Source organism: Lontra canadensis, unplaced genomic scaffold (genome assembly GCF_010015895.1).
Source record: "Lontra canadensis isolate GAN:19392208 unplaced genomic scaffold, GSC_riverotter_1.0 scaffold187, whole genome shotgun sequence".
Lineage (NCBI taxonomy): Eukaryota > Metazoa > Chordata > Mammalia > Carnivora > Mustelidae > Lontra > Lontra canadensis.
This window is the reverse complement of record NW_022631181.1, coordinates 511,244-525,050: the sequence shown is the minus strand read 5'-3', so window position 1 is coordinate 525,050 and position 13,807 is coordinate 511,244. Positions and strand designations below refer to the sequence as shown.

At 43.3% G+C, this 13,807-nt stretch overlaps 1 protein-coding gene across 1 annotated transcript in view; it reads left to right on the top strand.

Moving 5' to 3' along the window:
* Positions 1-13,807, top strand: part of MYO1H (myosin IH) — a 45,069-nt gene that overhangs the window by 14,946 nt on the left and 16,316 nt on the right. Inside the window, exons 13-17 of the mRNA XM_032847409.1 lie at positions 1,277-1,368; positions 4,274-4,368; positions 7,811-7,857; positions 12,307-12,387; positions 13,052-13,157. Coding sequence (XP_032703300.1) covers positions 1,277-1,368; positions 4,274-4,368; positions 7,811-7,857; positions 12,307-12,387; positions 13,052-13,157 — 421 coding nt within the window. The remainder of the gene's footprint in view (positions 1-1,276; positions 1,369-4,273; positions 4,369-7,810; positions 7,858-12,306; positions 12,388-13,051; positions 13,158-13,807) is intronic.

Here is a 13,807-nt window from a genome sequence, read left to right as displayed (position 1 = left end):
CCTTCTAATGAAAATTAACAGGTCCCTTTTCTCCTCCTGCCCCCTCCTCCATCTAACTGTTGGGTGAACAAGATTCCAAAGCCCAGCAGGACATTGATGGGTGGTGACTGCAGTTGCCAGGGCACCATCTGGATTCAGATCCCAGCCCCTCCCCACACTTACTAGCTGTGTAAACTTAACTGGGTGTTTTAAACTCTCTGTGCTCCAATCTCCTTGCCTTCAAGTGGGTGCGACAATTCGAGCCCTTATCTTAAAAGGAACTGTAAGGACGAGTTGAGATCGTATAGGCACAGGGCTTAGAATTATGCTGGTGTGTGGCAAGCATTCAGACTCTAGTCGCTCAACAGATAGAATCTGTGCTTACTTGGTGCTATGATTTGGACACAGCAGTGGACAAAACGGATCAGAACAGCTATACTCACAAGGCTTTAAATTCTAGCACAGAGACGGACAAGGAACAGGTTAATGGGCAAAATAAGGAGGTTGCACGATGAAGAAAAAAGCAGAAAAGATTAGATGTGGTGGGGAGGACGATTCAATTTTAGGTAAGATGGTCTGGGAAGGGCCGTGTGGACATCTGGGGAGCCACAGACTGACCTAAGCTATTCTGTGTGTACTCAATGCTCATACGGATTGCCAGACTAGTATTTTTAAATATTTTAGTAGTAAATATTTGTTCCTGTGTGGTTTCGCATAGATGGAATCAGAAAGCCTAGAGATCCTACTTCAGAAGAGTCGTCTCACCAACCTGAACCCAGTTTTTGTTTTTTCTTGCTGTTTTAATAAAAGCTGCAGGGTTGATTCATTTTTTAAGAGGGCCCATTAAATGTTAACAATGTTAAGGACCCGAAACAGAAAGTAGACACAGCTGGAGAAATGTGAAAAAATCAGATGTACCTGGTTTTATTTCTTTTTACCGGAAGACTTTGCTCCTAGTAAAAAGGAGATACGTCCTTAGCCAGCAAAGACTGGTTAAGAGAAAATGAGGTGGTATGTTTAAGTAAGTTGGTCATGGAGACTGTGGAGGATCCTTGGAAAGACTCTGGAAGTATGAAGAGTCCAAGAGTTGACTTGCCAAAGAATTTCCCATCCCTCTGATACGCCAGGTGCCTGGAACAGATTGGTGCCCTCTCACCCCCAATACTCACCTGAACTTGTGTTCGATAAGAGTATTTTAGTCCAGTACATTCTGCCACAGCTGGCAAAGGCATTTAAACTTGGAATTGATGGCATGTTATGGAGGCTATGCATTGAAGCTTCTGTTTTTCTCTGGAAGGATGAAGAATGTATCCGTCCCGGTCCCGCAACAGACTTGAGTTTCCTGGAGAAATTAGAAGAGAAAGTAGGGAAGCATGCACACTTCCAAACGTATGTATCTTGCTTGGGAAGCTCTTGCCTGGGGAAGCTCATTGTAGATCCTCTTTCTTGGATATGTGGGCAGTGGACCCCATAGCTGTTCTTCATACACTGCTTCGTACGTTGAAACGTGATGCACCATAAGGATGCACCAACTCATATACATCATACCTTTTGTTAGTGGAAATCAAATTCAAATGAATTCTGGGTAGAATGTTCGAAGATTTTGTATCTGTGATCATTACATTTTGGATAGAGTCACATGCATGAAATAGTTGTTTTGTTTTGTTTTTATTATTATTTTTTATTATGTGAGTCACCATACAGTATGTCACTAGTTTTTGATGTAGCGTTCCAAGATTCACTGTTTGCGTATAACACCCAGTGCTCCATGCAATCCGTGCCCTCCTTAATACCCACCACCCAGCCAACCCATCCCCCACACCCCTCCCCTCTAAAACCCTGTTTGTATCTCAGAGTCCACAGTCTCTCATGGTTCATCTCCCCCTCTGATTCCCCACCGCTTCATTTTTCTCTTCCTTCTTCTAATGTCCTCGGTGTTATTCCTTATGTTCCACAAATAAGTGAAACCATATGATAATTGACTTTCTCTGCTTGACTTATTTCACTCAGCATGATCTCCTCCAGTCCCATCCATGTTGATACAAAAGTTGGGTATCCATCCTTTCTGATGGCTGAGGAATATTCCATTGTATATATGGACCATATCTTCTTTTTTTTTTTAAAGATTGTATTTATTTTTTTTGACAGAGATTACAAGTAGGCAGATAGGCAGGCAGAGAGAGGGGGAAGCAGGCTCCCCGCTGAGCAGAGAGCCCAATGCGGGACGCAATCCCAGGACCCTGAGATCATGACCTGAGCCGAAGGCAGAGGCTTTAACCCACTGAGCCACCCAGACGCCCCTGGACCATATCTTCTTTATGGCATCTGTTGAAGGGCATCGCGGCTCTTTCCACAGTTCGGCTATTTTGGACATTGCTGCTATGAACATTGGGGTGCATATGGCCCTTCTTTTCACTACATCTGTATCTTTGATACCTCAAAGATACCCAGTAGTTAGGTTTAAAGTACAAAATACATATAGTGATATGTGTAGCTCTGAAGTAAACAACCCAGCAAATCTTCACATTGTATGTACCTCCCTCATCACCAGCACCAGGTCAAGATACAGAACATTGGTAGCAGCTCAGGAAATTGACTAGAAATTTAACTTGGTCTTTGAGACAAGGAGGAGAGAATTACTTATCTCATGCTCTGGAATCCTAAAGCCCTGGTTTTGAATCCCAGCTCAGCCACTTAAAAGACAAGTGACTTATTACTCGACCTAGTGGGTAACATTGTAAATGACTACATAAATCACCTAATACAATTTCTGGCCATGGCAAAGACTCTGTAGATGGTAGCAGCTTTATCGTGCTTTCGTAAAATATCGCTAGGATAAGTAAATGCATCAGAAATGGAAAAACAGATTGTGGTCTGTTCACAAATGGAATAATAGCCACAAAAATGCATCATCCGTGACTACATGCAGTGATATGGGTAAATCACAGAGCATGTAAACAAAAGAAATCAGACACACAAAAAAGTGTATACTATACGATTCTGTTTCTGTAAAGTGCCAAACCAGATAAATACCAGCCTCTTGTGTTAGATGGGGCTCATCTGGAAGGGGCTCGAGGTGGTGAGGGAGTGATTCTCAGGTAATACTGGTAATATTTTGTCTCTTGATCTGGGTGCTGGTCCCATGGATATGTTTCTTGTGCCCAAATTCGCTGAATTGCATACTTAGGATACCTGTACTGTCAATATGTACGTATATATATTTCAAGAAAAGGTTATAAAAATTACAAATCACCAGAATCCAAAAAATGATGTTTCATGAGTATTTTAGTCCCTCCACATCATAAAAGTGTAAGGTAGCAAAATTGTTTCTTAGTTATCACCTGGAAAAAAGTAGAAATTATTTCATTGTTTAAGTAAATGTTTCTGGGGCTCACATAGGTTAATTCCTCAGTTCTTCAGAGATGGATCTAATTTTATTTTTGAGTTTTTATTTCAATTTGAGTTAGTTAACATACAGTGTAATATTAGTTTCTGGTGCACAATATAGTGATTCAGCACTTCCATACGTCACCTTCGGTCATCACCCTGAGGACCCAAGGAGGGTCATGCCCTCCTTCATCTCCATCACCTATTTCCCCCTCCTGCCACCTGCCTCCCCTCTGCTCACCATCTGTGTATTCTCTATAGTTAAGAATCTGTTTCTTGATTTGTCTTTCTGTCCCCCTTTTCCCCTTCATTCATTTGTTTCTTAAATACTAAATATGAGTGACATCATATGGTGTCCTTCTCTGACCTCACTTAGCATTATCCTCCCTAGCTCCATCCATGTTGTCACAAATGGCAAGATTTTACTCTTTTTTACAGCTGAGTAATATTCCACTGTATATCTATAAACCATATCTTCCTTATCCATGCATCAATCAAAGGACACTTGGACTGCTTCCATAATTCGGCTGTTGCAGATGATGCTGTTTTGACTATCAGGGAGTATATATTTTTGGGAATTTGTGTTTTTGTATTCTCTGGTGGTGCGATTTGCTGGATCATAAGGTAGCTCTATTTTAACTTTTTGAGGAACCTCCGTACTGTTTTCCAGAGTGGCTACACCAGTCAGCATTCCCACCACCAGTGCAAGAGCGTTCCACTTTCTACACAGAGAGGGATCTAATATTAGGGAGACCTATGCGTGTTTGGTTTCCAGTGCTCCAGTCAGTTTTCATGCTCCTAAACAACTTGTGAAGGCTTCTCTTTTGCTACTTCCTTCATATACTGGGGCATTTTGTTGCCCCAGATGAGAAAGTTTCAGTCCGTGTCTATTTCTGTCTTGCTGCAGCCGGAAGCTGGCAGGGCCAAAGGGCCGGAAGAGGATTGGCTGGATGGAGTTCCGGCTCTTCCACTATGCGGGGGAGGTCACCTACTGTACCAAAGGCGAGTATCCCAGCCACGCAGGTGCCCCTGTGTCCACTGAACACATGGCTGCACGCCCTTCCCAAACGTTTGCTAGCCCTCCTTGCAGGCATGCCATCTGAAGGGCTTTTTTCTTATTAGTTCTTATTATTCATGACTTTTACCTGTAACCACTCCATTTCACCCATTTCAAGTGTACAATTCAGTAGTTTTTAACTGTATTCACTTTAGAGTTATGCAACCTCTTCACCCCAAAAAGAAACCCCGCATGCGTTAGCAACTTCTGTGTTTTCCCCAACCCCCTCCCCCACAGCCCTAGGCTCTGAACTCCTCTATTTTCTGGCTCGACAGATTTGCCCGTTCTGAGTATTTCGTATTGATGGAGTCTCACAATATTTGGTTTCGCGTGTCTGGCTTCTTTCACTTAGCATCGTGTCTTCGAGATTCTCCCATGTGGTTGCTTTCATTGCTAAATAATATTCCATACTATGGATAGACACCGTTTTGTTTATCCATTGGTCATTTGATAGGCATCTGGGTTTGTTCACACTCTTGAGCTATTACTAATAATTTTCCTATGAACATTTTCTTTCAAAAAATATTTTCATTGGTCACTTCTGCTTTAGGTTCTAAATTATTTTCACTTTTTTTTTCTTTTTCTCTTTTTTTACATTTTTACATTTTTAAAGAAATTTAGTACATAATTAGTTTTTGATACAATGTTCAAGGATTCCTTAGTTGCCTATAACACCCAAGGCTTATTCTTTTTTAAAGTAGGCTCCATGCCCAACGTGATGCTTGAACTCATGACCCTGAAATCAAGAGTCACATGCTCTACTGACTGAGCCAGCTAGGCACCCCTAAATTATTTTCACTTCTAAATAATTAGTTTTTTCTCTAAGAATCTTTAAAAAGCAATACATTTTTTTCTCTTAATTTCCCAGTGGCATATAAAAACAGAAAGCATTTTAAAATAGGACGAGTCTCTCTGTAGACATCATCAACTGATTTTTGTTTAAAGGATATTATACATGTAAGGCTAGAAGTTGGGGCCCATATAGAAAAGTCCAAAAAGGAAACCGAAAGTCCCCTTTACTCCTAGCTTCTTCTGGAGGTAACCCCAAGAACCAACAGTTTCTTGTAATTTTTCGGGAAAATAGAAATATCTTCTCCATGTACATGTGGGGGCACACATGCACATCCAAACACACACCTATGCACACAAAACCAACACGGATTGTTATTTTGTGTTCTCTCTTTGGCAACTTTTCATTTGATGACTATGAGAGATCACTTGGATTCCAGTTAGCACTCAGTGAGCCCTTACTGGGGGCCAGGACTGCTTTATCTCTGTTGTTCACTTAAACCTTGTAAAACCCTTGTATTATTAGTATCATCATCATCATCACCATCATCATCATCATCTCCCTTTTAATCTATGAGACAACTGAGCTCAGAGAAGTCCAGCCACTCACCCAGGGTCACTCAGCTTGTAAGTGGCAGGATTGGGGTTCAGACCCATGCCTTTTGCCTCCAGACCCTCGTCCCTCATCCATGCTCTGCAGCAACCCACAGATCCCACCACGTTTCTTTTGAGAGGCTACAGGCACTCGCTCTAGGGCTGTAGCCTTTGACCCATTTGATGGACACTGCTTGTTCAAGTTTTGTCTCTTGTAAACATGGCTGTGTTTGGCATCTGCCTATTTCCATGGATGGCTGTGTGGGTGGATACAATGTGCTTTACATAAGCAGCGGGATGTTATTCGGTCCTAGAAAGGAAAGAAGTTCTGATACACCCCATGGATGGAACCTTGAAAACTGATGTTAAATGAAATCAGCCAGTCACAAAGGACGAAAGCTGTAGGATTCCAATGACAAGATGCCTGGAGTGGTCAAAGTCCGACTGAGACAGGAAGTAGGAAAGTGGTCATCAGGGGCTGGGGGAAGGGGAATGGGGAATTAGCGTTTAATGGGGTCAAAGTTTCAGTATGAGAAAATGCATTTCGGTGACAGCTGGTGGTAATGGTTCACAACAATGTGACTGTACTTAATGCCACCAAACACTTAAAAATAGCTAAAATGCTGAATTTTTTTTGTTATGTATATTTTACCACAATAAAAATGTTAGTTTTGGTAGCTCCAAACAGCTTTCTAAAAAGATTATATCATAGATGTTTTTGATACATGTCTTTTTTAGCAGATTTTTGTTTTTATTTTTATTTTTTAAGTAGGCTCCATGCCTGGCGTGGAGCCCAACACAGGGCTTGAACTCATGACCCTGAGATCAAGAGCTGAGCTGAGATCAAAAGTTGGATGCTTGGGCGCCTGGGTGGCTCAGTGGGTTAAGCCTCTGCCTTCGGCTCGGGTCATGATCTCAGGGTCCTGGGATCGAGTCCCGCGTCGGGCTCTCTGCTCAGCGGGGAGCCTGCTTCCCTCTCTCTCTCTCTGCCTGCCTCTCCATCTACTTGTGATCTCTGTCTGTCAAATAAATAAATAAAATCTTTAAAAAAAAAAAAAAAAGTTGGATGCTTAACTGAGCTACCCAGGCTCCCTGGTGTTGATTTTATAATGTCATTTAGTTACTAATATAGTGATTATTAACTGATTAGGTTTTAAGGGAGCACTTAAAAACCAAGTTTTAAAGTCAGAAATGGCACATTCTCCTTTGTATGAGGATACATACTAGCATCTAGTCCTCATGCTTCAGTTTTGCTTTCCTCAGTGGTGGGGATGATTTTCTCATCTGGCTTCCCCAGGCCACTCTTGAAATTCAACACTCCATCCATTGTTTCGATGTCATTCCTTTTTTTTTTTTTTTTTCAGATTTTATTTATGTATGTATTTATTTTATAGGTAGCATGAAAGTAGGGGGAGGAGCAGAGGGAGAGGGACAAGGAGACTCCCAGCTGAGTGTAGAGCCCAACATGGGGCTTGATCCCATGACCCTGAGATCATGACCTGAGCTGGAAGGAAGAGTTGAACGTTCAACCAACTGGGCGACCCAAGCGCCTCTCAGTGTCATTCCTTTTTTACATAGCTCTATGCTACTGGATTAGGACAATACTTAGGATAAAGGCTCTACATTTGTGTGATAGCTAGGGAGAGGTTAGAGTTCAGTGTGTGTGCCATAAATTCAATTCTGAGGACCTCCTCAAACACAGGTAGGATTACTCATCCAGGAACATCTGGCAATGTCTAGAGACAAATTTGGTTTTCCCAGCTGGGGAAGGGGCTGCTGGCATCGAGTGGGTAGAGTTCAGGGGTGCTGCTAACCATCTTACAATTCACAAGACAGTCGCCACAAGAAAGAATTCTCCAGCCCCAAACGTCCACAGTGCTAAGGCTGAGAACCTCAGATCTGAGCCTAGGAGATTATGCTCAGGATTTCCCTTTGCAGTCAGTTGGGATGGAATTGCATTTTTAGACAAAGCCAGTGATACAGAAATTTTTCAATGTTTTACAGGATTCTTAGAAAAAAACAATGATCTCCTCTACAGACATCTGAAAGAAGTAAGTCTGGAATTTAACTATATGTATTTCTGATGGTATCACCCATGACATTGATTTGGGGTTGGTTTGGCCTTCTGGATTTTTCTGTACAGTGCTTTATGTTAGAACTCTAGCATGGCCAGAACAGATATTCAAGGTCATCTGTATGATATGCCCTTTTAAATTTTATTTTAATTTATTTTTTCAGTGTTCCAAGATTCATTGTTTATGCACCACACCCAGTACTCCATGCAATACGTGCCCTCCTTAATACCCACGACCAGGCTCCCCTAACCCCCCACCTCCCTACCCTCCAAAACCCTGTTTGTTTCTCAGAGTCCACAGTCTCTCATGGTTCATCTCCCCCTCCAATTTCCCCCAACTCACTTCTCCTCTCCATCTCCCCATGTCCTCCGTGTTATTCCTTATTCTCCACAAGTAAGTGAAACCATATAATTGACTCTCTCTGCTTGACTTATTTCACTCAGCATAATCTCCTCCAGTCCCGTCCATGGAGAAAGGGGAACCCTCTTACACTGTTGGTGGTAATGCAAGTTGATACAGCCACTTTGGAAAACAGTGTGGAGATTCCTTAAGAAATTAAAAATAGAGCTACCCTATGACCCTGCCATTGCACTACTGGGGATTTGCCCCAAAGATACAGATGTAGTGGAAAGAAGGGCCATCTGTACCCCAATGTTCATAGCAGCAAAGTCCACAATCCCCAGACTGTGGAAAGAGCCAAGATGCCCTTCAACAGACGAATGTATGATATGCCATTGATTCAAGAGTGTATATTGGCCCAGTTGTGTGCTGGGCTAGTTCTTGTTCTCATGGGGCTTACACTGGGGGCAAGGAGGGGTCAAGAATAAATATATAAAAAAAAAGAATAAATATATACAGTGACCCTTAAACAACATGAACCTGACAATTTCCTGTGCAGTCATAATTCCATGTATAACTTTCAACTCTCCCAAAACTTAATTACCAATAGCCTACTCTTGACTGGAAGCCTTACTCAAACATAAACAGTCGTTGAACACATCTTTTGTATGTTATATATTATATACAGTATTCTTACAATGAAATAAGCTAGAGAAAAGAGAATATTATTAAGAAAGTCCTAAGGAAAATACACTTAAAACCCTGTACTGTAAAGAAAAAGAAAATCTGCAGGGGATCCACATGGTTCCAGCCCATTTTGCCCAAGGGTCAACTGTACACAAATAAGTTACCCGTCGGTGAGAAGTGCTCTGAAGAAAATAAGAAAACACAATTGAGAGGAGCATTTTTAATCTAGTTTAAGAGATCAGAAGAAACACCCCTGTGGAGGTGACTTTGGGCTGAAACCTGAGTGAGAATGTTACTGGCCATGGAAAGATCGGGCTGACTCCAGGTTGAGGGACTGGCATGTGCAAAGGCCCTGAGGCCCAGACAATTTCAGTGTCTGTTCAGTAAGGAGTATGATGTTTGGAGAGGGGACTGAGCCCAGCAGGGTGAGGTCCCCAGGGAGGAGAAGAGATTTTTGTTCGGGTGCAGTGGGAATGTACTAGGGTGGCATGAACAGAGGATGAGAAAATTGAGACCCCGAGAAGACTCGACTTGCTCAAGATCACATCATGAAGTGGGCTGGAGCTGCGATTAGCCCCTGGGGCCGCTGCTGCAAGTTCCAATCTCCTTCCATATACCTCACTGATCAGAAATACCCTAGGTGTTTTGAAGCCTTCCTTTATATTGAAACAGTTGGCTGTTTTATAAAAATTAGATTTTATTTCATTAGCTTGGTCTAGAAAAAGCTTAAAGTTAGGGAGACCTTTTTAGAGTGAACACAGAGACTGTTGGTTTCAGGAATACCTTCTGGCCTTTCCAATCTTTCTCAGCCCGATCTCTGGGCTTCGGGATAGAGAACTATTCCTAACTTCGGATCTCTGCTCTAGGCCGGTGCTCTTTGGGACTGAGCATCAGCCTTGCCTCTTCCCAGCATGGGGTCTGGAGCAGATTTTCCTGTTGTTGTGGGGTGGGTCTGGCGGTGCCCCTTCCCAGGGTCACTGTGAATGACACAGGCGTAGAAGGGCCCAGATGGCACAAGGAACGCAATACTCCTCTCCTGGCTTTGCCCCTGCGCACCACACCCACACCCATCACAAACCCACCTATGGAGGGTACTTCCCATGGAAAAATCTGAGAGTCTCTCCCTTCACCAGCTAGGACTGATGCACCTGGCCCTCTCTTTTGCCTTCAAGATGGATCCTTTCTAGGGGCACCTGGGTGGCTCAGTGGGTTAAAGCCTCTGCCTTCCGCTTGGGTCATGATCCCAGGGTCCTGGGATCGAGCCCCACATGGGGCTCTCTGCTCAGCAGGGAGCCTGCTTCCCCCTCTCTCTGCCTGCCTCTCTGCCTACTTATGATCTCTCTCTGTAAAATAAATAAATAAAATCTTAAAAAAAAAAAAAGCAAAACAAAAAACATGGATCCTTTCTAATGTGTTCACCCCATCCCCAAATTGCTCTTTTGTGACATCATTAAGAGCAGAATTAGAGTGGATTAAACAAAAATTTTTTTAAAGATTTTATTTATTTGACAGAGAGAGAGATCACAAGTAGGCAGAGAGGCAGGCAGAGAGAGGGGGAAGCAGGCTCCCTGCTAAGCAGAGAGCCCAATTCAGGGCTCGATCCCAGGACCCTGACATTATGACCTGAGCCGAAGGCAGAGGCTTAACCCACTAAGCCACCCAGGTGCCCCAATTTTTTTTTAATTCAAAGAAACGTCGAATTATGGTAAAATGCACGTACCATAAAATGTACCATCACGATTGTTTTTAAGTGTTCATTTGAGTAGCATTAAACACCGTTGATCCTCACACTCCCAATCTCCAGGATCCTTTTCATCTTGGAAAACTGAAACTCTGCCCCCTGTTTCAAACACTCACTCACTGTTCCTCCTCCCTCAGCCCCTGCAGCCACCACCCTACTTCCTATCGCTCTGAATTTGACTCCTCTAGGAATCTCATGTGAATGGGGTCATACAGTACTTGTCCTTCTGTGTCTCATTTCTGTCCCTTAGCGTGATGTCCTCAGTTTTATGCATGTCCCCACATGTGTCACAATTTCCTTCCTTCTTTTTTTAAATTTCTTGGGTTTTTAAAATTGTGTTATGTTAGTCACCATACAGTACATCACCAGTTTTTGATGTACTGTCCAATGATTCACTGTTTGCATATAACACCAGGGTGCTTGCTCATCACAACATGTGCCTTCCTTAATACCTATCACCGGGCTACCCCATAACCCAACCACATCCCCTCTGAAGCCCTCAGATTGATTCCTGGAGTCCATAATTTCTCATGGTTTGTCTTCCCCTCCGATTTCTTCCCATTCAGTTTTCCCTTCCTTCCCCTAAGGTCCTCCATGCTATTCCGTATGCTCCACATATGAGCAAAACCATAAGAAAATTGTCTTTCTCTGCCTGACCTACCTCCCTTAACATAGGCCCCTCCAGTCCCATCCATGTCAACGCAAATGGTGGGTATTCATCCTTTCTAGTGGATTAGTAATATTCCATTGTGTATACGGACCACATCTTTATCCATTTGTCTGTTGAAGGGCATCTCTGCTCCTTCCACTGTTTGGTTAATTTCCTTCCTTAAAGGCCGAAGAATATCTCATTATATGAATACAAAGAAAAGAATAAAGAATTTTAGTGTAGAATTAATTTTTTTAAATTGAAGATCTTTGGGGCCCCTAGGTGGCTCAGTCAGTTGAGTGTCCTATTGATTTTAGCTCAGATCATGATCTGAGGGTCATGAGATCGAGCCCCATGTTGGACTCTGCACTGAGCGTGGAGCCCACTGAAGATTCTCTCTCTCCCTCTCCCCTTGGTCCTCCCCCACTCTCTCTCAACTCTCTTAAAAATATAAATCAAGATTTTTAGTAATACAAACTATTTTGAAAACTTGTGCACACTGGGGAGAAATCAAACTGCACAAAAGCTGATGTCCTTGACCCCATATCACCAACTCTCTGAGAGCCAACTGTTCTAGCCATTTGATTGTGTATCCTTCCAGGGATGGCTCAGACCAAGGGGTATGTGTGTGTATCCCTCCTTTTCCTTTCTCTTCACACCATAACCACACACTGTACATGTGGTCCTTGTCTTGCCTTTCCCCCCCCCCCCCACTTAACACCATATTCTGGAGATCATTCTTGGAGAGCTGTTCATTCTTTATGGGCTGGACTGTGAACAAGGATAGCTTGACTGTGTCCAAGGAAAAACAATCAGACAGCCTCACCATGTAGACAGAGCTGTGGATCCAGTATTTAAATGTTTCCTTCCGCGTTTATCTTTTTTCCCATCTTCCAGTGCTCCCAAAGCAAATGGCTCTGGGCTGCGGTGCACACTTACACAGGTTTCCCAAAGACCCCTTAGTGACTTCCGAAGCAGTGAATGTGGGGCTCATTTCCTTTACTTGCAGGTGCTGTGCAGGTCCAAAAACCGCATCCTGAAGGAGTGCTTCCTGGTGGCCGAGTTAGAAAACCGGAGAAGGCCACCAACGGTGAGTCAGGGGAAAGCAGGCCCATGCGGAATTGGAAAAGGTAGTAAAAATCAGCCAGAGGGTACAAATGTTCTCAGTTACCTGCACATTTTAATCTGTCCTTCCTTTTTCTGAAAGCGTCCCTCTCTAACACACACTGACTAAATACATATTTTCCAAGTGTAGCAACCAGTGTGTTTACTGTGTGTCAAGCGCTGCGTGCAGGGCGCAAGTTTTAGCAATAACAGAATGGACAAGATCCCTGTTCTCATGGGGCGTACGATCTAATGGAAGAGAGGAGAGGACAATACCATCAAAGAAAGAAGGGACTTACAACAGTGCAAGTGTCATAAAGGAAGCTTGGTAACCGGGAAATGGGAGGCTGATGGGGGTGATGGTCTCAATGGCGATACAGGCTCCTATGAGGTGCTCACCACGTATTTGCTGAGTGAGGAAAGCACCCTGAACAGGTGCTTGTCCAGCCTCTGTTTGACCAGTCTGAGCTTGGACTTCTCAGACCAGAACATCCGAAACCTTTTTAGTGGGCGAGATCGTTATGGGGAGGGCAATCTGTCAGGAGCTGGGATAGAAAGACCTGTGCCCTAGCCAATCTTCTCTGTATTTACTGGGAGAAGCAATGTTTATTTAGCTCATTCATTCTCTCTCTCTCTCTTTCCCTCTGAAGGTGGGGACTCAGTTTAAAAACAGCCTGAGCAGCCTTCTGGAAATCCTCATCTCTAAGGAACCTTCATACATCCGTTGCATCAAACCCAATGAGAGGAAAGAACCCAGTGAGTCATGAATCATTCTGAACACTGAGCTCAGGGAAATGAGGCTGGGGGGAAAGCCAAGATGACAGTGGGTTAAGATGCTAAAAAAAAAAAAAAAAAAAAAGAGCCCAAAACACCCCATAGCCTTGCTTCTTGTCCTTTGTACGTGAATCCATTTTTAAATAATAGAAGGAAAATGAAGAGGGATGGAGAGTTTTTTTGGTGGTCCCGAATGAGCATTGCTCAGAGCCTGGCCCATTTCAGGAGCAAGCCAGCTGAGCCAGACAGATGTCAGAGGGAGCAGTGTTGCTTCCCTCCAGCCAAGGAACTGTCTTCCAAGATGGTCTATGACTTGGGTATCTTCCAAGCTCATGCCATGGTCAGTGACACTGTTGTATGAAAGCCAGGCAGGAAGAGCAAATAAGTGAAGCAGACTGGGTATAAGGCAGTAGAGAGTGGAGGGGACTGTGACAAACAGCAAAGGGCACATCATGTCCAAAGTAACAGCCCTATTCCCTTCCAATCAGTTGTTCCCATGTGGAACTCTAGCCCAGAATGACCAGATATCATTTTTTTTTTCTAGAGAAGCCAGAAATCCATATTTTCCTATAAAATTCCCCCATTCACACACACACACACACACACACACACACACACACACACACACACAC